General features: G+C 62.4%; 6 protein-coding genes and 2 non-coding genes across 8 annotated transcripts; 2 read left to right on the forward strand and 6 right to left on the reverse strand.

Moving 5' to 3' along the window:
* The first annotated feature begins 22 nt into the window (after positions 1-22).
* On the forward strand, positions 23-1,638 carry AQY1 (Aquaporin-1). Its single transcript, XM_062775301.1, has 5 exons — positions 23-258; positions 360-429; positions 506-583; positions 654-828; positions 904-1,638. Exons 1-5 carry the CDS (start codon positions 150-152, stop codon positions 1,408-1,410), a joined length of 939 nt encoding a protein of 312 aa, XP_062631285.1. The 5' UTR covers positions 23-149; the 3' UTR covers positions 1,411-1,638.
* Positions 1,639-3,415: 1,777 nt separating this feature from the next.
* LOC62_06G008760 (uncharacterized protein) lies at positions 3,416-7,115 on the reverse strand. The gene is made up of 3 exons (XM_062775302.1): positions 6,651-7,115; positions 5,852-6,616; positions 3,416-5,812 (listed from the first exon to the last, which is right to left on the reverse strand). Exons 1-3 carry the CDS (start codon positions 7,064-7,066, stop codon positions 3,727-3,729), a joined length of 3,267 nt encoding a protein of 1,088 aa, XP_062631286.1. The 5' UTR covers positions 7,067-7,115; the 3' UTR covers positions 3,416-3,726.
* A 134-nt stretch (positions 7,116-7,249) lies between these two features.
* Positions 7,250-9,367, reverse strand: aif1 (Apoptosis-inducing factor 1). The gene is made up of 9 exons (XM_062775303.1): positions 9,136-9,367; positions 9,072-9,098; positions 9,017-9,035; positions 8,930-8,977; positions 8,654-8,895; positions 8,108-8,617; positions 7,576-8,070; positions 7,406-7,540; positions 7,250-7,371 (listed from the first exon to the last, which is right to left on the reverse strand). Exons 1-9 carry the CDS (start codon positions 9,358-9,360, stop codon positions 7,348-7,350), a joined length of 1,725 nt encoding a protein of 574 aa, XP_062631287.1. The 5' UTR covers positions 9,361-9,367; the 3' UTR covers positions 7,250-7,347.
* Positions 9,368-10,262: 895 nt separating this feature from the next.
* LOC62_06G008762 (uncharacterized protein) lies at positions 10,263-12,609 on the reverse strand (the record flags this gene model as incomplete). The annotated part of the gene is made up of 3 exons (XM_062775304.1): positions 10,263-10,687; positions 10,723-12,526; positions 12,568-12,609. 3 exons carry the CDS (start codon positions 12,607-12,609, stop codon positions 10,263-10,265), a joined length of 2,271 nt encoding a protein of 756 aa, XP_062631288.1.
* A 1,666-nt stretch (positions 12,610-14,275) lies between these two features.
* Positions 14,276-14,360, reverse strand: LOC62_06G008763. Its single transcript is given in 2 exon segments — positions 14,276-14,313; positions 14,324-14,360. It is a non-coding gene; the product is annotated as a tRNA-Lys (tRNA).
* Positions 14,361-14,367: 7 nt separating this feature from the next.
* LOC62_06G008764 lies at positions 14,368-14,454 on the reverse strand. Its single transcript is given in 2 exon segments — positions 14,368-14,403; positions 14,417-14,454. It is a non-coding gene; the product is annotated as a tRNA-Val (tRNA).
* Positions 14,455-15,068: 614 nt separating this feature from the next.
* On the reverse strand, positions 15,069-16,214 carry hxpA_1 (Hexitol phosphatase A; the record flags this gene model as incomplete). The annotated part of the gene is made up of 1 exon (XM_062775305.1): positions 15,069-16,214. One exon carries the CDS (start codon positions 16,212-16,214, stop codon positions 15,069-15,071), a length of 1,146 nt encoding a protein of 381 aa, XP_062631289.1.
* Positions 16,215-17,719: 1,505 nt separating this feature from the next.
* On the forward strand, positions 17,720-19,348 carry gpd2 (Glycerol-3-phosphate dehydrogenase [NAD(+)] 2). The gene is made up of 3 exons (XM_062775306.1): positions 17,720-17,987; positions 18,042-18,220; positions 18,272-19,348. The coding sequence occupies exons 1-3, from the start codon at positions 17,888-17,890 to the stop codon at positions 19,172-19,174; spliced, it is 1,182 nt and encodes a 393-aa protein (XP_062631290.1). The 5' UTR covers positions 17,720-17,887; the 3' UTR covers positions 19,175-19,348.
* Positions 19,349-19,785: the final 437 nt, after the last annotated feature.

Consider the following 19,785-nt stretch of genomic DNA (forward strand, 5'->3'; position numbering starts at 1 on the left):
CTTGCTTTCGCCTTCCCCCCCCCCACCCGGGCACCTTCCCTCTGACTCCCCCCCTCCCCCCTCGCCTCTCGCCTATAAGAAGATTGTTTTCACGCGCCCTCTTCCCTCTCTTCCCTCCTCAACCGTACATCATCTCTTCAGCCTAGACAATGTCCGCCGTCACCAAGCAGGAAGAAGACCGCCTTGCCGGCTCCACCTCGACCGCCGCCGAGGTCCCCGCCGCCGCCATCCCCCCCGGCAGCGATGTCGCCCGTAACCGTGAGTACCAGCAGCGTGTGTTTGTTTGGCTCGCGAGGCCGATCGCGCTCGCCACCATCACAACCAACCAACCCGACCACGCCGCTAACATCCCCCCGCAGACGGTGTCGCCTTCCTCGGCGAGTTCGTCGGAACCACCATGTTCCTTCTCTTCTCGCTCGGTGGTACCAGGTGAGTTGGTTGTCCCACGCGTCGCCCCCAGCGACGAATCGCGTCTTCTTAGCACGCCCGCTGACTCTTCTCTCAGCGTCGCCCTCCAGGCCGCCAACTCGGTCACTGGCAAGATCAACGACGGTGGTTCGTCGGTTGCCAACTCGGACAACCTGTGAGTTTGTTGTTATTGCCCGCAACCAGCGGGCTCCACCTATGTACGGCACCACTGACGGCATCGACAGGCTCTACATTGCCATCATCTTCGGCGCCTCGCTCGCCGCCAACGTCTGGTGCTTCTTCCGTATCTCGGGTGGTCTCTTCAACCCCGCCGTCACCCTCTCCTTTGTTGTGATTGGCGGCATCACGCCCATCCGTGGTGTCCTTCTCTTCATTGCCCAGATCGCTGGTGGTCTTGCTGTGAGTGTCGAGATTTTTTTGGGGGCTCGGGGGCTAGTCGATGCGATGCTCAGTGCGCCGTACTAACTCTCCCAGGGCGCTGCTCTTGCCGATGGCCTCACCCCCGGTCCCCTCTTCGCCGCTACTACCCTTGGCGGCGGTGCGTCGACTGTCCAGGGCCTCTTCATCGAGGTCTTCATGACCGCCATGCTCGTCTTCACCATCCTCATCGTCGCCGTTGAGAAGAACAAGTCGACCTTCATCGCCCCCGTCGCCATTGGCCTCTCGTTCTTCATCTGCGAGATGTTCTCGGTCTACTACACCGGTGGCTCGCTCAACCCTGCCCGTTCGCTCGGCCCCGCCGTCATGAACCGCAAGTTCCCCCACTACTTCTGGATCTACTGGATTGGCCCTCTCCTCGGATCCCTCCTCGCTGCGGGCTTCTACAAGCTCCTCAAGCTCGTCCGCTACGAGACCAACCTCGGCCCTGACTGCGACGGTGACGGTGTCACTTACGAGTACGAGAACGACCTCCGTGCCCGCCTCAACCGCATCGAGGGCCTCCTTACCCAGCAGGTCAAGCACTCGCAGTCGGCCGTCTAAGCAAGCAGCTGGTCTGTCTGCCCTCCCTTGGTTACAAACACACGGCGTCCATGCCGCTGTGTTCTTACAACAAACACACCAACCAACCAACACACATCCCCACACCCGCCTCCGTTAAACCAAACAGATACACGATGTGGCCTCACGGACAATAGCATGATATCAGGCGTTGGGCGTCCCTAGCTGCAGTCGCACAAGTTTTTCTATGCAGCTCCCTTAATACGTATACTACTGCTTCTCATTGTTTGCGGTGCTTGATCGGGGTGGGAGTTGTTGACGCCACGCCGTCACGCCCCCGTGCCCAACGACGCCCACATGCACGTCCAGCAGCCCGGCGTGGCGACGGGGTGGCGGCGGCGTCGGCGCGGCGCATGAGCTCATACGTCGGTGGGAAGCACGATCTCACAGTTTTTTAATCACCCATGGTCAGTCCTAGATCAGTGGCGGCGGCGTCGTGGACACGTTTGAGGCATGCTCCGGGTCGTTTCCAAACACGGCCGGCTGTCGCCGCTGCCACAGCTGCGCCGCCGACGTCGCCTGACGTCGTCGTGGTGGCAGGTATAAAACATGGCGCTCAGGAACATTTGGGCGCAGTCTACGGCCTGGGCTAGAGCGACAGAATGCGCCGACTCAGGAGTCGCCCGACGCCACCAAAACGCCACGGCGCCCCAGAGTAGAGCGACTAACGGCCGGTGCTTGCAGTGGCATGCATGCATGCGGAGGGACGGAGCATTGCATCGCGTCCTCCGCCGGAGATCGCGACCAAATCCACCAAACGATGGTACGCTGATCCCTGTGATATACAACAAACACCCCTGATGGTTGGTGGGTGGTGTACAAACATCCATCACTGGCGGGCTGGTCGTAGGTTGCCTCGTAGGTTACCCCTCCCCCCTACTGCGTCGGCGTCAAACTCTACAACCCGCCGGAACTCTGTGCGTCATGGCGACGAGGCAGCAGCGACGACGACGCGCAGGCCCGTGCGACCTGCTCAAAAGTGGGCAGTGCATTGTCGTGCGCGACAGTGCACAAGGGGCTACTGTTGGTGGGCAGTGCGTATCATGCCACCTACCTTGTGAGTGGTGCGTTTGTGTGGCCAGGTGTCACTGTGCTCTTGCTCGCTCGCTCGGCAGGGCGGTCGTCGTGCCTACGCACTCACTACGCGCTGCGCACCGCGTCTTCTCTTCACCGAGTTCGAAACCGCCCCGCGCGCGCGTCGACGACGACAGACACAATGCACGAGACCAGACCATGCGCTGCGTGCGCGTGCGGCGCGCGCGCGCGCGCGCTCACAACTCTGCGCGAGTGTCTGTTCGCGAACCAATGCGCCGTGACACCAAGCACCAGGAGGCACGAGGTACGACGCAACGCAACGCCAGGTGCCCAGCTCGCCAATGCACGGGGCGGAGGGGACACTGGCCCATGGCATGGTGCTCTGCGCTGCTCTGCGCTGCTCTGCGCTGCGCTGGGCGACGCCTTCGCAGCTTCGCGTCTTCGCGACATCCCGTTCCAGAGCATTCCGTGCCGGGTGTGTGCGGTGTGTGCGGTGGGACGACGCCGGGTGCACTGGGCCGGTGACAACGCGCAACAACCCGACGACAACGGGCCCGGACGCGTTCGCGTCCTTGTCGTTGTCGTCGTCGAGCGGCCCTAGCGGCGTGCGCGTGCACGTCGACTCGACGCGACGCGACGCGGCCCGGCATGCATGTTGCTCGCCGCCGTGCCGTGCCGTGCCGCAACGCACCGCTACGGCAATGCCGGCGCCTGCCGCCGCCGTGCCGTGTGGCCTCGGCGTCGTCGGGGAATGTTGCTCGATCGTTACCACGGCACCCGGCACGGCACGCCGCTAGCTAGCCCCCGCTCGCCAGATCTCGGATTCACTACGGCACGGCCGGCACGCTGTGTGGTGGTCACATGCCGCTTGTCGCCGTTATTGACGGCCAGCGTTACTGGCTCGGAGGATGCATAAGTAAGTAAGTACACACTCTAGTCGCAGCAACAGGCATGCTTCAGTGTGGCGTGGCGCTTGCGAGCGACAGTGTGGCTGCTAGTAGCACTGACTAGTACTCACTTTTAAAACTCGCATGGTGTGGCGGTGATCAGCATGTGTGACATGACACAGGACATGACATGCTCCTGGCTCTGGTCCTGTGTGACATGCTTACACTGGTCCTGACGTAACGGCACACTACGTACACTACGACACCACTGAATGTGCATAGACATGGTACTGGTTGTATTACAATGAGGTTGGAATCGGGGCGCTTGACAGACACTCCCGTCTTGCTATGCGCCGTGACAAAAACACTTCGCCCGTCACTGGGCCGCCTCCGCCTTCATCGCGTCTTCGCGCTCCTGGTTGAGCGCAAAGATCTCCTTCTCCGTTCGCAGGACCTGCAGCTTGAGTGTGCTCGCCTGCGCCGGGAACGCATCGAGCATCTGGGTCCACTTGCCGATCGCAGTCATCTTGCCCTCCAGTTCACTCGTGATCTCGGCGACCGAGCGGCCGGGGGCTGCCGCCGCCGCGGTGCCACTAGGGCGGGAGGTGGGTGTGGGGGTTGAGGTCGATGAGGAGCTCGGAGTAGGCCGCACCGCCGTCCCGGCGGGCACCGCGGTGATGACCTTGGCTACAGGTGCGGGCCGGACAGCTGCCTGCGGCAGAGGAGCCGGGGACGGCCTGGCAAACGAGCTCGACGAGGGCGCTGATGCACGGGACGTCCCTCTCGCCAGTGAGATGCTCTGGCGGGGTTTGTCCGTCTCCGTTGGCGGCGGGTTAGCAACCGCCGGCCGCTTGGCCGCCTTGGCCTGGGAAATCCCAGTCATAGCCTCGGGCACAAGGGCCCGTTTGGGTTTTGCCGTGCCCACTGGAGCCTCTGGCGCCAGCGCCGGGGTCGACTTGGTCTTCTTGGGCTCCTTGACTTCCGGAGGCGAACCCTCGGCCCGGCTGCGCTTGACTGGACGGGACGCCGAGCTTGACGTCTCGGCACTTTGCGACGGCGGCACTGAACGGGAGGCACCGTTAGCACCAGGGTCGGGGTGGTAGAACCAGCAGGCATCTCCAAAGCTGCACCTACCCTCGCGGAAGAAGGTGCAGGCCGGGCCAGTCCCGGCAGCCTTGCTGGCAGAGGGATGAGGCCGAGTGCTGCTCATGTTTTTGTTCATGAACATCATCTCCTCATCGTCCTCGGCCGACGACTTCTTGGATTTTGCGGCAGCGGTTGACTTGGTCGTCGAGCTCGACCCAGCTCTGTTCATGAAGGCCATCTCCTCCTCGTCCTCGGCCGAGGGCTTCTTGGCTTTGGCAGGGGCAGCAGACTTGCTCGGACCAGCGGAGGTGGCTGAAGCCTTCGTCGCACTAGTCGATGACTTGGCCGCCGAGCTCGATGTGGGAGGCTTCGCACTGCTGGTCGACGGCTTCGTCGCCGAGTTCGGTCCCGCAGAGCCGCTAGGCGGAGCAGCCGCAGTCTTTTTGGGCTTTGGTGCAGGCCCAGGTCCATCTCCCCGGCGATAGATCTCGATCATGTTGGGTTCGACGTACGCGAACGTCAGCTGAATTGGCTGGCCGTCGTCTCCAAGGCCTTGGTAGGCAGTAGCTCGGTCCTCGAGCCAGCGCTTGTAGTTTGGCCTGTCTCGGTCCTCGTCCGTTCTGTACTTGACCGGTAAGATGAGCTTGGTGAGGAACACGTCGTTGACCACGTCGGCATTTGAAGTCAGAGGCGCGACAAAGGGGACAGGCTTGGGCGGGAGCTTGGGCGGTGCCGGCGGGGCAGACGTTGTTGGGGTCGGTGCCGGCGTCGGCAGAGAAGCTGGGCGTTTCGTCGAAGGTTGAGATGGCTGAGCAGGTGGCGGCGGAGTCGGTGCAGACTTGGCAGGCGGTAAAGGTGATGGTAACCTTGGCGGCGCCGATGTCGTCGCCGGCTGCCTGTGATTCTTCAGAGCAACCTTTAACGTGGGTAAAGGTGTCGGATCGGGAGTCGGCTGGGTGGACGATGAAGCTCCTGGCGTCGCGTCTACCGTGGTCCACTTTGGTGCGCGAGGCGCGGTGGGCGGAGCAGAAGCCACATCGACAACCTCGACAGGAGTCGCAGGTGCAGGAGCCTTGGGCGGGTCGATGAACTCGATGTCCGAGTCTGACGACGATCCGTCGCCGTTCGGCGTGCTAGGAATAGCCGGCGTACGGCTACTCGATTGTGGGGGATCGATGATCTCAATGTCAGACGAGAACTGTCCCGGTTCGATGCGCTTCCAGTCCACCGCGCAGCCGTCGTCGCGCCAGTGGATGCCGACGTCTCGCTTTCCTTCCATTCTGAGCTGAGCCCTGAGCCGTGAGCGATATGCATTGCGGTTCTTGCGCCGCGTCTCGGCATCACCGCCATACAGGTTTGTAGGAAGATCAGAGCGCCTGGAAGGGTTAGCAACGAGGCCACGATTAGCAACCCACTTGACGGCGTGAACTCCCTCCAGCTGGAGTTTTGGCGGCTCGGGTGTCGGCTCGCGAAAGTCATCCTTCTCGTCAATCAGCTGGTCCTGCTCAAAGTCCAGAATGTCAGGCTTGACATCTGGGCCATCGGAAAACAGCTTGGCCTTCTTGCTTGTTGGCTTGGTCGCCTTGGTAGCCTTGGGGGCTTTGGGTTTCGCTGCAGCCTTCTTGGGTTTGGGCGAGACCGCAGCCTTCTCTGCCTTCTTTGACGACGAGGCCTTGGGCGGGATATGGCCGGCCAAGATACCATCGATGGGATCGAGGGAGGGATGAGGCGGCGGTCTAGCCACCTTGCGTCGTAATGGCTCCTCGTCGGACGACTCGGAGTCGACCGACGGTTCGCGCTGGAGAGCTCTTCTCTCCTCGGACTGCTGCGGCGCTTTCCCCTTTGACGGTCCAGCGGCGGCCGACTTTGGCTCGTCTGGGCGGCGGTTGTAGTTGTGTAATGTGAACTTTAAGGGCGCGGGTTGGGACTGCTGGGGCTGGGGCTGGATCGTGGGAGGCGGAGGGAGTTGGGACAATGGCGTGGGTAATGATGGAGGTTTTGAAGGCGGGCGCGAGGGCTCTCCAGCTGAGCGAGACGAGCTTGCGCGGGCAGCTCTCGAGGGTCCAGTGGTACCGTTCATTGGCGGGCGGTTTCGTCTTGGAGAAGGAGTCCGCTCACGCACACGAGGAGCGGCGTCATGCGACCAGCCGCCAGAAGCCGGAGGCGAGTACCGGCGATGCCTTTCGTCAGGCGGGCACCAAACACCAGACTCACCTATTAGGCGACGGGCTGCGCGATGTCCTGCCGCGGGTCTGGTTCACGCGGTGCGCTTCGGGGCGAGGGGGTAATGGGTGCGGAGCTGCAGGCGCGCGCGCTCGCGGTGCAGCTGCTGGCGCCGGCACATACGTCTGCGAGGAGTAGGAGCTTTCGCCCCGGTTCTCGTAGTACGCGTTGCGCTCGGCGTCCGCCTGCGACACGGCGCCGCCCCGCCCACCACCCCTAGCGGCACCGCCGCGCCCGCGCCCGCGAGCAGGCAGCGCGCCGGTCTGGAACCGCAGCGGGACGGTGCGTACTGCCGGCGGACCAATGTTGGCTGAGCGCCGGATTCGCCCTATCGGCGGGTCGTTCCAAGTGTCTTCGGGATTGCGGGGCGCGCTGGTCGGCGCACCCCCTCGACCCCGATAGGACATGGCGCTGGAGTTGGGAGGAGAGACAAAAGTAGAGAGTGAGAGAGATGTTGTCGTCGAGTGAGAAGTGTCGAGCAGACTGGCGCGAAGTTGGACGCCTTGGGAGATTTCGACCCATTCAATGGCAATCACGTGACTCGCCACCAAAGAAGTCAAAAGGGCGAACAACGAATGCGGCGAGAGTGCTCCAAAGGCAAGTTTACATGCATACGACTTCTACTGAGCCTCCATTTTCATCATAGACGGGACACGAGCTGCTCTGGGACCGGCGTCTTCTCTGGGAGTCACGTCTGGATATCCAAAAGGGACTGGCGAGTCAGTATGATCCAACACTGCACCCACCTTGCCGTTGCGGATCTCGTCGAGGGTGGGAAGCTTGCCCTCGATGAAGAGCTCTGACGCCTTGGCCACGATGGGGTCGCGTCCCATCGACGCGACCGTGGTGATCTTGCCGCCCTTGGCCTGGTAGAGCACGAACTGGTGTCAGCGCTGCCCCTTCCACAAACACCCACCTTGAGGTCCTCGGCGCTGCCGTCAAAGTATGTTTCGTCGGACGGCGCGCCAGTCGAGACGAAACGCAGGCCCTTGCCGATCGTGGACCAGAAGTGCGGCGCGCGGCGGTACGCGGCCGGCTGGTCGGGGTTGGCGATGGTGCGGCCAACCTCGCGGCCGTGGTTGCCTGCGACGTTCCAGTGCTCGACGCGGCGGCTGAAGCCGTCCGGGAACTGGGGGTAGTGCGCAATGTCGCCGATCGCGTACACGTTCTTGTGGCCCGCGACGCGGAGGTACTCGTCGACCGTGACGCCGCCGTCGCGCTCGAGCGCGATGCTCGACGCCTTGAGGAAGTCGGTCGCGGGGCGCACGCCCGTGCCGACGATAACGACCGACGCGGGGAGGGTACCAATGTCCTTGATCTGGATGCCTGCGACCTTCTTGCCGTCGGGCGAGGCGGTGAGCGCCTCGATCTTGGCACCGCGGTGCAGCGTGATGCCCTGGCCCTCGAGGTTCTGTTGCTGTCAGCAGCGAACCTACACCTTCACCCACCTTGACGAGCGAGAGGCCGACGTCACGACCGAGGATGTTCTCGAACGGCACCTCGTCAACGCCGACAACAACGAGGCTCTTGTGCTCCTTCTTGGCGAGCGCCTGAGCCGCCTCGATACCAATGAAGCTGGTGCCGATGATGACGACGTCGGCGTCGGGGCCAAGCGCGTCGTTGACAGCCTTGACGTCGGACGTGTGGCGGATCGTAACGACGCCATCCAGGTCGATGCCGGGGATGGGAATCTTGCGCGGGATCGAGCCGGGCGCAAGCACCAGGTGGTCGTACTTGACCGAAGCCCCCTTGTCCGTCGTGACCGTCTGCGCCTGCGTGTCGATGGCGGTGACCGACGTGCCGAGCTGCAGCTCGACGCCAAAGTCGTTGGTGAGCACCTCGGGCGTGCGCCACTCGACCTTGGTCGCGTCGTCGACCAGGCCCTTGGACAGCTTGGTGCGGTCGATGGGCGCGTACGGCTCGGCCGAGATGACGGTGATGTCGCCGGCGTAGTCGCGCTGGGGTCAGCTAAAGGGCAGAGGGTATCAGCTCACCTCGCGCAGGCTCTCAATGGTGTGGATCGCGCCCGCGCCGCCGCCGACAATGACGACCTTCAGCTTCTGCGTCGCGGCGATGGGCTTGCGCGCGCGCGGGATCACGCGCCCGACCTTGGCCTTGACCTCCTTCTCGGATGCGCTGACGAAGATCTTGCCGTCCTTGATCTCGACAGCGTACTTCCACAGCGAGTCGAGGCCGGGCGAGTCCTCAATGTCGCCGGTGGTGACGTTGAAGCAGGCTGAGGCGTCAGCGGCGCCGAAGTAACGACTCACCATTGTGCCAGGGGCACACGAGGCGGCCGCTCGAGTCGAGCACGCCCTCTGGTCATCGTCAGCTGTTGCATGTCGCCTTGGGCTCACTCTCAAGCGGCGCGCCGTACTAAGCGTCAGCACTTCCCACCGCTATGTCACTCACATGCGTGCAGTGGGCAGACGTCGCGTGCTGCTGTCAGTGCGCTCCTCGCAGCCTGGCGACTCACCACCTCGCCCTTGACGCGCGAGAGGAGGATCTTGGTGCCGTCAAACTCGACGGCCTTGTGCTCGCCCTCGGCGAGGTCCTTGTCGTCGAGGACGGGGAGGGTCTTGATTAAGGACATGGTAGAGTAGTAGCGGGGGATGGAGAGGATGCGTGCGGGGGAGACGGTCGGCGTGAGGATGATGCGGCGAAGGGGGAGGAGAGATGTGCGGCGCAGTCCTAGGATCATGAACTGGATTTCTCAGCGATGAGATGGAGAGTACCCGACTGATGCGAGAAGGTCGAGCCGCCCTGTTGCCCTGTTGCTGTTGCCCACTGGCCACTGGCTCTCGTTGCTGGCTTTGCTGCATTCCTGGTGCCATCGGCCATGTGCGTGGCTGCGATGGGGGTTGTCATCATTGCCCATGACGTTGGCGGCCTTGTCGTCCAATCAACGTCATTGCAATTGCAGTCATTTGGTTTAGATATGACGACACTGTCGGCTTGGGCAGCAGTCAAACAAGCCGCGTCCCGGGCACACAATACCTATGCATGCAAGCTGCATGCATGACCAGTGAGCCGGGACGAGGCCGGCAGGTGCCGAGCTGGGTTGAGCCTTGTGCATGGGCCATTTGGAGGCCAGGAGGGCACAATCGGCTGGTGCCGAGACTGTGGTATCTGTACCCAATCCTGGCTGGTGAATTACAGGTTGGCTTGGCTGGGACCACCATCGGCTTCTTGCCAGCTCACATCCATCAGCAATGGTCACATATGCGACCTGTAGCCAATGCAGCGGAGGTGGAGGAGAGATGGGCACAGATGCTTGGATGTGACTTACAAGTAAGTGTTCGCGAGGGTGGAGGAGGAGGGAGGGTGCGAGTGGTGTGCAATGCAAGAGGAGGAGGGAGCGAGTGGCACTTTTGTCTCGCACCGTACCTCCTCGTGTGCGTATCAGTTCGCATAAGTAGTCATCTGCAAGCATTGCCCCCCGTGCCATAGCCCAACCGACACTCCAGGTCCAGTTCAGCAAGTCAGCAAGCACATAGAGTCGACAAGTCACAGTTTTCTGTCAACTCGTACTACGAAGGGCGTCTCAAAGGTGACTTCAGAACGCACACCAAGGCAGCCCGTGGCGGCAGGGGCACACGGCGACTACTTGCGGCGGCGAGGGTTGCCGCGCGCCTTCTTATCCATGCGGATGCCGTATGGGTGCTGCTCGTAGTCGCTGTCGCTGTCGTCCATGCCGTCGTGGTCGCCGTTGTCGTTGGCCTCGTCCTCGTCGCTGTCGAGGTAGTGGTGGAAGTCGTCGTCAAAGTCGGTGCGCTTGCGCTTGCTCTCCCTCACGGGTGGGACTTGGAAGGCGTGCCTGCTCGGGCCCGGGGCTGAATTCTCTCGGCCCCAGGCAGCCCCTGCGGGCTGCTTGTCCTTGGCCTTGTTCACTCTGCCCACGGGGACTTGGGCGACCTGCTTCTCCTTGCCCTTGTACACTCTGCTCACGGGGACCTGGGTGTTCTCCTTCTCCTTTCCCTTCTTCTCCTTGTCGACAACGGCCTCGGACTGGGAGGCAGCGTCGGGCTCTGCGGTGTCAGCGTTGGTCGGCACACGTACTCACCGTCGGTGGTGTGCTTGGTACCGTCCGGCAGTTCAAGAAGCCACTGAAACAGAAGCGCGGCATACTCCTTGCGCTCCTCATCCTTCTCGTCGTTGACCAGGTGGCGGAGGAGGAAGTGGTCAAAGAGCATGCGCGCCTTGCCCTTGCGAACTGGAACACCGGCAGCCGCTTCCTCGGGCGAGGGAAGGCGCTCGAGAAGAAACTTGGCTTGAGTCTTGCGCTTCGCGTCCTTCTCCTCGGTGATCATGTGGAGGTGGAGGAAAGAGAGGACGGCGCTGGCGTCGTTGCCCTCGTCGACAGACTTGAGGGCAGCCGTGTCAGTGGCTGACCCGGGCACGGCGTCACCGGCCGAAGCACCTTGGGAAGCACTCTCATGCTTGGCAGGCTGGGCTACAGCGCCGCCGTTACCAGCGGCCACAGCCTCGGCGATGCCAGCCTTGTCGTCAATGTAGTGCTGGCACGCGGTCACGCGGCCGTTGCCACGCGTGCCGCAGTCGAAGCAAGCGCCGGGGCCGACATCGATGCAGCTGATCTTGATCTTGCGGCTCTCGCAGTTCTTGCAGCTGACCTTGTGGTCCGCGGGCCTCTCGGGCCCGAGCATGGCGACGGCCTTGCGCAGGCGCGAGGTGATGGTGTAGAGGCGCTCCGGCTTGCTGGGCTTGAGCACGTATGTGGCGAACTGGCGGAGACGCGCAAAGTTCTGGCCCCACTTGAAGTTGATGCCGTTGCGGTGGAAGGGGAAGTCGCCCTCGACAAGGTTCTTCAGGTAGGGGTGGGGGAAGATGAGGTCGAAGACCTTGTGGGGATCGAAACGATAGAAGGGGTGGTTGTTGACATACTCTGTCAGCTTACCGACGCTCTTGGCGCTCTTGAGCTCGTTGAAAAGCTCCTTCGCCTCCTCCTCGTCAGGCCTGCCGTTGTGGACGCGGTCCTTGTTGGTGCGGTAACCGGGGGGCTTGCCCTTTCCCTTGCTCTTGTTCTTAATCTTGCCCTCGATATCGACGTGGTCGCTGCCGCCCTCATTGTCGTCGTCTTCCTTGTCCTTGGTCTCCCCCTCCTCCTCGTCCTCGTCCTCGACGACAACGACGGACTCCTCCTCATCCTCATCCCAATCCTGATACTCCTCCGCCTCATCCTCGTCCTCACTGTCGAGCTCGATCAGAGAGCTGGGTGCAGGCGATCCGATGACGCGGCGAGACGAGGAAGCGGCGTTCGAGGCACCAGCGTCACTCGCGGCAGTCTGAGCGAACATGGCAGCAAAGTTGGGCGGCGCACCAGGCGAGTTGCTCTTGGAGGTGTAGCCGCCATTGCCAGGGCCGCGGCCACGGACGCTGGCGTCGTTCTCGAACGCGAGCTTGGCGGTGCGGAGGCGCTGGAACTCGGACGAGTAGGACGGCGCGGGCGTGGACTTGGGGTCGGCCTCGGGCTCGACCTGGGGTGTGGCGGCCTGCCTGACGCGGCGCGTGATAGGCGGAGGGGGCGGACCCGCGAGAGACTTGCGAACACTGCTGGCAGCGTTGAGTGGTGTCGGCGGAACATTGGTACCGCCCGACGACGACGTGTTGGTGGGGACGCGGGTGGGCGGGGCAGTGCTGCCACCAGGAGCGGGGGCGACACTCGAGCGGCGGGACGCGCGACCAGAAGCCATGCTGCCGGCGAGCAACTGGTTAAGGGGGGTGATTGGAGGCGTGGGAGCAGCAGCGACGACACTGGTGCTGCCGTTGGCCGGGTTGGGGGTCGAGTAGCGCGACGAGCGCGGCATGCGCGTCGAGCGCGTCGAGCGCGCCGAGTTCTCGTCGGGCGTCTGTTGTTGGGTCAGCGTGTCCGTGCCTCTGGAGCACTCACAGTACGCTGAAGCGCCGCTTCCTTGGAGCTTGCGTTGGCCATTTTGATATGTATAGTGGGATAAAGAAGAAGAGAAAGGAGAGGGGGGGGAAAGGGGAAGAGGGAGAGAAGAGGTGGACGGATCCTGGCGCCGGCGGCGGCGTGACTCGACCAGCGCACACAACACACGCCTGCCGCTCGTCCTGGCTGTGCTCGCTCCCCCTCTGCTCCCTTGCTCCCGGAGTCGGATTATGGAGCCTGTACAGCGGATTACGAGTGCAGACTGCGGCTGGTATTGAAGCGCTGCTGGGGTTAGGAGCTTGACGACTCATTAATCCACTTTTATTACAACCGACGTTGTCGAGCCCGACCACCGCTCGACACCAGCTCGTTTCTCTCCACATACTCCACTAAACTCCTCAACTTGTTCAAAGACACCCTATCCTGTCACTTGCCTACTCCTCGACGCGCAATCCTCGTTCACTGGCGGCGCTCCTGCTCCTCGACCATTGACACGGCCGTGGAGCGGCTCCTCCTCTCGCTACTCCTTGACACCTGTTCTGAGCAGTGCCCCGCCCACACCAACATAATAGGGCCTGCACTCCGCTTAACCACCACCCTAATTCCTCTTCTCGGAGCGTAGAAGGCTCCTGGCTTGCCTGGGTTCGGCTGAGTCATTGTTCCCCATTTGCTTCCCGAAGGCTTCGCTCGCCCAACCGCTCGCCCTCGTCCTCGTCATTGTCACTTTGCTCCATCTCTTTCTTCCCTTTACTTGTCCCTCTCGGTGCTTGAAGACTGCACACGGCCCTCCTGGGGTATGGCTTGACTCCTTGTCCGCCATGTGCCTCCAGAAGGCTTTGCTCGTCGTCCACTCAACTCACCATCGTCCTCGTCGTTGTGCTCAACTGCACCTCTTTGTTCCCCTTTTTCTGGCTCTCGTTGTCTCGCCCCTCGGCCCCCATGTGTCCGAGACTATACACCCACTGCCCTGTCCTCGGCGGGGCGAAACGGACCGATGAGCCGGAGGCACCGGAGCGCGGGTGCGCGCCACTCCGAGCTGTCTGTTGTCGAGCAGGCCAGACGCAGCAGCACTTGATCTGCCCCTCCTTCTTCACATACTGGCCATCATCTTCTTAACAGTGGATCTCCCTGCTCGCGGGACTGCGTGCATGGGCGACGCTTGAGGAGCGGCCTGTCACCAAATTGTGGCATGGAAGGTCTTTTAAAGATCGCTTAGGGGTCTCTCTCGCGCTGAGCTCACCGAGACATGGGCTACAGCTGCTCCGGGTATCATCTGTTTCCCTAGTTCAAGATAACACGCTCGGCTGTCCCGCCAGGTGGGAGTACAATGTTGCACGTGTTGGGATATAATAGCCCGACGACTCCAGCGATAACTAGTACCTTTTGTGGAGCTGTATAAATCCCTACAGCACGAGCTGTGTTCGGCGGCGTCGAGCGCACACAGAAGTATCGCCGCGATGATACATCTCTGGCCGCACTGTCTTTTCGTGCGGTCGGGTTTCGCTGTGCCGAGCCCGCGAGATGCTCTACAAACAATGGATAGCTGATCATGGGCATGTTTGTAACCATAGGGCATGGAAGACAGGGCTGTTGGGTACCAGTGTCAAGGTGCTTAACCGTAAGTCGCCTCGTTCAATGGCCACACACGTCACGTGATGCAAAACTGGAAGCACTACAAAACAATTGTAATGAGGCATTACAAAAGATTTAAGCCTAGTATGGGGCTCGAACCCATGACATTTTGATGTCTTAGTAGTAAGAGTCAAACTATCTACCGACTGATATAACCAGGCTTTAACCTGACCTCTGGCGGGATCGAACCGCCGACCTCATGCGTAACGCGTTCAAGTGTTAAGCATGCGCTCTAACCAGCTGAGCTAAGTGGCCTTGGATGATTTCGGGGTGTTTGGGTTGCATACGAGGGAGGGGGAGGGAGGGGGAAGGTGGTGGCAGTTAGTGGTGAGGGGCGCCGTCGAGGTTCCGAGACAACGGCAAGCATTCTGGGGCCACGGGTGTCCCCGGCGCCGAGGGGGCCTTGTCGAGCACCACCGCGGAGCTCATGAGCCCATTGGGGCCACTATGCATGCCCTGCGGAGGGATCCATTCGGGGGCTGTCGGTGGCCCCTTGGCCTTCCCCACTCGCCCGAGATAAGGCCCTAAGTGCAGTGCGATGCCGCACTCGCCGAGCTGCGGCGTGGTTGCCTGTGGCTGAGGGTGACGTACTGCGAGATAGGTCGTTGTGGTGCCGGCCCTTGGGTGTGCTTGCTGCGTCGACTACTCGCGCACGCACGTTCTAGCGGGCAGCGCATAACCACAGCCTGCGCCAATCTTGGCCGTGGTCCATCTCGTCCAGTTCATTCCGTCTCGTCTTTCCGGCCCAGCCATCTCTCCCAGCCCACACCCTCCTCCCCATAGCCCTATGCCAATGCCTGCATTGTGCTGCTGTATGTATGTGTCTATGCTCTATAAATCTATGCTACAACCATGTGTACTCTGCTCGCCTACTCGGCGGCAGACAGCTCGCCGTTGCGGAGGGCGTTGCCCGCCAGCGCGCGCTTGAACGCGTCGAGGGTGACGCTGGCCGCGGCGCCCTGGGACGCGGTGCGCTCCTTGTCGTTGGGGTGGGGGGATCCAGGGCGCGAAGGGACCGGGCTGCCGACGACGCTGTCGTTGCCCGTAAGCTCGCCGGTGGGCTTGATGCCGGCGGCGATGTGCTGGCGGTCGCCCGAGAACGAGGCGGCGCGCGAGCCGGCGGGGGTGACGAGCGGGGTCGAGTCGGGCGTCGCGCGGGGCTCCTGGCGGCCAACAGGCTGCTCAATCACCAGCTTGAAGGTCTGACTCGCGGCGTCCCAGCTCGCCTTGACGTGCGAGAGGTCCTCGACGAGGAAGTCGGGGCGCTCCTTCTCGAGGTCGGCGGCCGAGTGGCTAGTGCACGTCGCGAGCACGCGGCAGCCGGCAGCCTTGCCTGCGCGGATACCGGTGGGTGCGTCCTCGACAACGAGCGACTCGAACGGCGAGGCGTTGCAGCCCTCCGCGCCGAGGAGGTACGGGTCGGGGAAGGGCTTGCCGCGCTTGACGTCGTCGGCGGTGACAAACACCTTGGGGGTGGTCAGGCCGGCGATGGGGATGGCCTTGCCGGCGTAGAAGTAGGTGGACGAGGTACAGATGGCCCACTTCTCCTCGCCGTTGCGCTGGTCGTTGGCGGCCGAGAGGTCGTTGAGGAGGCGCTCAACGCCGGGGAGGACCTCGATGCCCGACTTGCCGGTGCGGGCGCCAATCTCCTCGGCGTTGGTGAGGATGGCGGTCTCGAAGCGGACGACCTCGGCGGGCAGCTTGTCCTCGGGGATGTTGCACCACTTGCGGAGGGCGTCGATGGTGCGCATGCCGTGGGCCGAGTGGAGGATGTCCTCGAGGTCGAGGGGGTACGACTCGGCCATGAGCTCCCAGGCCTTGACGACGGCGGGGGACGAGTTGATGAGCGTGCCGTCCATGTCGAAGAGGACCGACTCGACGTTGATCTCGACAATGTGCGGCGTGGCGGAGTGCGCAAACGAGCCGCGGCGCGAAGGCGCGTTGGACGTAGGCGCCGACGAAGCGGGGGTCGGCATCGCCGACATCTGGAAGGCCTCCTTGGTGAACACGGACATTGTGGAGATTATGGGGGGTTTGGTATAGGCTGCGGTGGTAGGGTAGCGGCGAGTGGCGAAGGAGGTCTGGACTTGCAAAGTCTTTTCGTCGCGTCAGAGATGATGTTAAGTTCAAAGATCAACAAAGGCCGCGGTTTTATCTGCCCCGCCAGCGTGGGCAGCGTGCAACTTTGCACTCGAAGGCTCGAGGGAGTTGTTGCACGCAGCGGACACGGAGGCCGCCGAGGTGTAACGTTTGCGCGTTCGTTGGGGGACTTGTTTTCCGCCCGCCTGACATGACGCGGTGGCTGGGCCGCTGTGCACCCATCAGTCCCCTCGAAATCAACGCGGCGATAACCCTGTTTCCTGCGGCACGTGTCAGCGAGAAACGGGGTGTTTGAGTGGCGATTAGTGACGTCGGCATGTCACCATAGAGGATATTTGGCCGACAAATGGTGCTATCTGCGACGTCATGCGTGTTTCGATTTTGGTGCGAGCGAACCAGCGCGAAGAGATGGGCGATTCGAGGTGTTTGAGGGATTATGTCGGCGCCATTGGACGTCCGCTGGGCAGGGTGCGCTGCGGCGAGCGTGCAGGGGGTAGGAGGGGATGCAGGGGTGTGCAGGGGATTGCAGTGCTGGAACAGTATCTATGGTATCAGCTGGAACATAGGGGAATCGCCGCTGGGTGTATGTAGGTGGGGAGTGCCAGGGCAAAGGATGCCGAGGAATCGTTCACTGCAGGATACACAACCGCTGCCAGCCTCTCGCAGCACCATATCACGCCACGTCGACACGTCGACGCCAAGCTGGGAAGGAATGTGGCCATGTTCGGTGCAGCATACCACGTCAGCGCGCGCGACGCTCGTGTCCAGGCTGGTGCTGTATGCAGATATCAGTGACGCCGGCGTCGCACGGCGCGCCGAGACCATCCACGGCCGGCCGTTGTTGTTGTGAGCGGCAACCCGAGAAACCCGGCTACGTGTGTGTTGTCAGCTAGCTGTTAGCTCGTCGCCGCACGCATCGTCCCGCACATTCCATCGCTCTAAGCCCGCTGTTGCCGCACCTCGCATCGGCAGGCAGTGGTTGTCGTCGTCGTGGCGATAAAGTCATAATTGGGGTGGTTGCAGATTTTTTTATCTCTACTCAGGGCAGACATGTGATTCAAATTACCCTGAATGCACTTGCCCCTGCCGCCGGTAGGACAGGACAAGGTTGCGTGCGCGTCACCACTTGCATCTACAGCTCAACAACCACCGCACCGCACTCGATTCCAGGGTGGTCGGTGCTTGTTTTGTTCGGGGGAATTGTGAGGATAAGGGGGGGGGGAAGGGAGAGGAGGGAGGGAGGGGGCTGGACGGGCAGGCAGGTGCAGGTGCGTGCGCGATAATACTTGCGCCGCCTGCGTCACGGCTGCGCGGCGCGGCGACAGGTGGACAGGCAGGCAGTGTCACTCGAACGAACAGACGGACGAACGTTGTGTTGTGTCGCTGCTGGCCAAGCAAGGCGCGCAAGTCGCGCGACTGGCAGCGGGCAGCCAGAGTTGTTTTAAGACGGCACGGTCTGCGCACCGTATCGTCTTCTTAGCCCTCGCCACTGATACAGGCATATAGAACGACTTAAAAGACTTGAAACAAACTTGAGCCTCAACGACCAACTTCATAACACGTTCATTACACCTCACCTCCCTTCACCATGTCCGCCGCCGCCTCGACCGTCTCCACTGCCCCCTCCTCCCCGCGCCAGTACCCAATGTTTGACGACCTGCACATTGCGTCGGGCGCGACCACGCCTGGTGAGTGCGCTGCCTTGTCGCTGCTATAGATAGCCCGCTAACACACCCCCTTAGAGCGCCGCCTGTCCCTCGGCGACCTCCCCCCCTCGCCCCTGCCGTCCGGCAAGCACCGCATCGCCGTCATCGGCTCGGGCTCGTGGGGTACCGCGCTCGCCAAGATTGCCGCCGAGAACGCTGCGCGCCACGCCGACATGTTCGAGCCGACCGTCAACATGTGGGTCCGGGAGAAGCAGGTAAGTTGCTTCTTGGGGCTGTGGCGGTCGGCGTCAACTAACACACTCTAGGTCAACGGCAAGAAGCTCACCGAGGTGATCAACAAGACACACACGAACCAGCGCTACCTCCCCGACGTGTCCCTCCCCGCCAACCTCATTGCGGTCCCCCGCCTGCCCGACGTCGTCCGCAACGCGACGCTCATCGTCTTCGTGACGCCGCACCAGTTCCTCCCGACGGTCATTTCCGACCTGAAGCGCGCGGGTGCCATCCACCCCCAGGCGCGCGCCGTGAGCGCCATCAAGGGCGTCGAGGTGGAAGGCAGCGAGATCAAGACGTTTGCGAGCGTTATCGAGCGGGACCTGTCCATTCCCTGCTCGGCCCTCTCGGGCGCCAACATCGCGCTCGAGGTCGCGCTCGAGCAGTTCTGCGAGACGACCATTGGCTGCCCCTCTGCGGCCGACAGCGCGCTCTGGCACGCCGTGTTCGACGCGCACTCGTTCCGCGTCACGTGCGTCGAGGACGTGAACGGCGTGTCGCTCGGCGGCGCGCTCAAGAACGTCGTGGCCTTGGCGGCCGGCTTTGTCGACGGCCTGCGTCTCGGAGGCAACACCAAGGCGGCCATCCTCCGTATCGGCCTCAAGGAGATGACCGAGTTCTGCCTCGAGTTTTTCGAGGGCGCGCAGCGCAACACGTTTTCCAACGAGAGCGCCGGCGTCGCAGACCTCATTACGACGTGCTACGGCGGCCGGAACCGCAAGTGCGCGGAAGAGTTTGTCAAGTCTGGCGCGTCGTTTGACGACATTGAGCGCCGCCTGCTCAACGGCCAGAAGCTCCAGGGTACCGCGACGGCAGAGGAGGTGCACGCCTTCCTCAAGGCGCACGGCCGCGTGGCCGCGTACCCCCTCTTCGAGCGCGTCTACCAGATCGCGTTCAACGGCATGCCGCCCGCGCAGCTCGTCAAGGGCTTGTAAGCAAGCGGTGTGTGTGACACTTGTACATTCGTGCGCAGATAGCGCTACTGTATCCCTAATTCCACTGCATTCGCCGGCGCCGCAGCGCGCGCGCGCCCGGCCGCAACAGGTGCAGGCCACCGCATAGATTCATAGAGTACTTTAAACACAATGCATTAGACGTGGGAACGAGAGCGAGAGCGAGAGCGACAGCGACAGCGAGATCGCGGCTGGCTGGGGTGGAGGTGACGCAGGGTCGGACGCCGCAGAGCATCGACAGTCTGAACACCCAGGACCCACGAGCTGGATCGATGACACGCGGCCTCGCTTCTAGTTGGCATGGCATGGCGTGCATGGATGGATGAATCATGGTCGTCCGCGTCGTTCGTTCGTTCATGGCGTGCTTCAACTCGTGCTTCCACCCAGATCAGCGAGACCGCGGCGCGCGTCGCGCATCGCGTCAGTGCCACAATCCACGTAAGTGCATAAACTTGCTCTCGTCGTGACGATTCCAGCACATTCGTACTCTCCCTTCCCATGACGCGCAGTGTGCCTCGGCTCAATGATGATGACTATTCACCAATGCTTTCATTTAGCATTCAAGCACGTCACAGCAAGTAAGTACTTGAATG

Source organism: Vanrija pseudolonga, chromosome 6 (genome assembly GCF_020906515.1).
Source record: "Vanrija pseudolonga chromosome 6, complete sequence".
Classification (NCBI taxonomy): domain Eukaryota; kingdom Fungi; phylum Basidiomycota; class Tremellomycetes; order Trichosporonales; family Trichosporonaceae; genus Vanrija; species Vanrija pseudolonga.

What these genes read in the sequence shown, in the direction of transcription:
- AQY1 (XM_062775301.1), top strand. Translation starts at nt 150, where the DNA reads ATGTCCGCCGTCACCAAGCAGGAAGAAGACCGCCTTGCCGGCTCCACC. An exon ending in TTCTCGCTCGGTGGTACCAG is followed by an intron (nt 430 to 505) that starts GTGAGTTGGTTG and finishes CTCTTCTCTCAG; the next exon opens with CGTCGCCCTCCAGGCCGCCA. An exon ending in GTTGCCAACTCGGACAACCT is followed by an intron (nt 584 to 653) that starts GTGAGTTTGTTG and finishes CGGCATCGACAG; the next exon opens with GCTCTACATTGCCATCATCT.
- LOC62_06G008760 (XM_062775302.1), bottom strand. Translation starts at nt 7,066, where the DNA reads ATGTCCTATCGGGGTCGAGGGGGTGCGCCGACCAGCGCGCCCCGCAAT. An exon ending in CGCAGCCCGTCGCCTAATAG is followed by an intron (nt 6,617 to 6,650) that starts GTGAGTCTGGTG and finishes GCCTGACGAAAG; the next exon opens with GCATCGCCGGTACTCGCCTC. An exon ending in GAGGGAGTTCACGCCGTCAA is followed by an intron (nt 5,813 to 5,851) that starts GTGGGTTGCTAA and finishes TAACCCTTCCAG; the next exon opens with GCGCTCTGATCTTCCTACAA.
- aif1 (XM_062775303.1), bottom strand. Translation starts at nt 9,360, where the DNA reads ATGATCCTAGGACTGCGCCGCACATCTCTCCTCCCCCTTCGCCGCATC. An exon ending in CGCGCGTCAAGGGCGAGGTG is followed by an intron (nt 9,099 to 9,135) that starts GTGAGTCGCCAG and finishes CACTGACAGCAG; the next exon opens with CACGCGACGTCTGCCCACTG. An exon ending in ACGAGATCCGCAACGGCAAG is followed by an intron (nt 7,372 to 7,405) that starts GTGGGTGCAGTG and finishes CTGACTCGCCAG; the next exon opens with TCCCTTTTGGATATCCAGAC.
- gpd2 (XM_062775306.1), top strand. Translation starts at nt 17,888, where the DNA reads ATGTCCGCCGCCGCCTCGACCGTCTCCACTGCCCCCTCCTCCCCGCGC. An exon ending in GTCGGGCGCGACCACGCCTG is followed by an intron (nt 17,988 to 18,041) that starts GTGAGTGCGCTG and finishes ACACCCCCTTAG; the next exon opens with AGCGCCGCCTGTCCCTCGGC. An exon ending in TGTGGGTCCGGGAGAAGCAG is followed by an intron (nt 18,221 to 18,271) that starts GTAAGTTGCTTC and finishes AACACACTCTAG; the next exon opens with GTCAACGGCAAGAAGCTCAC.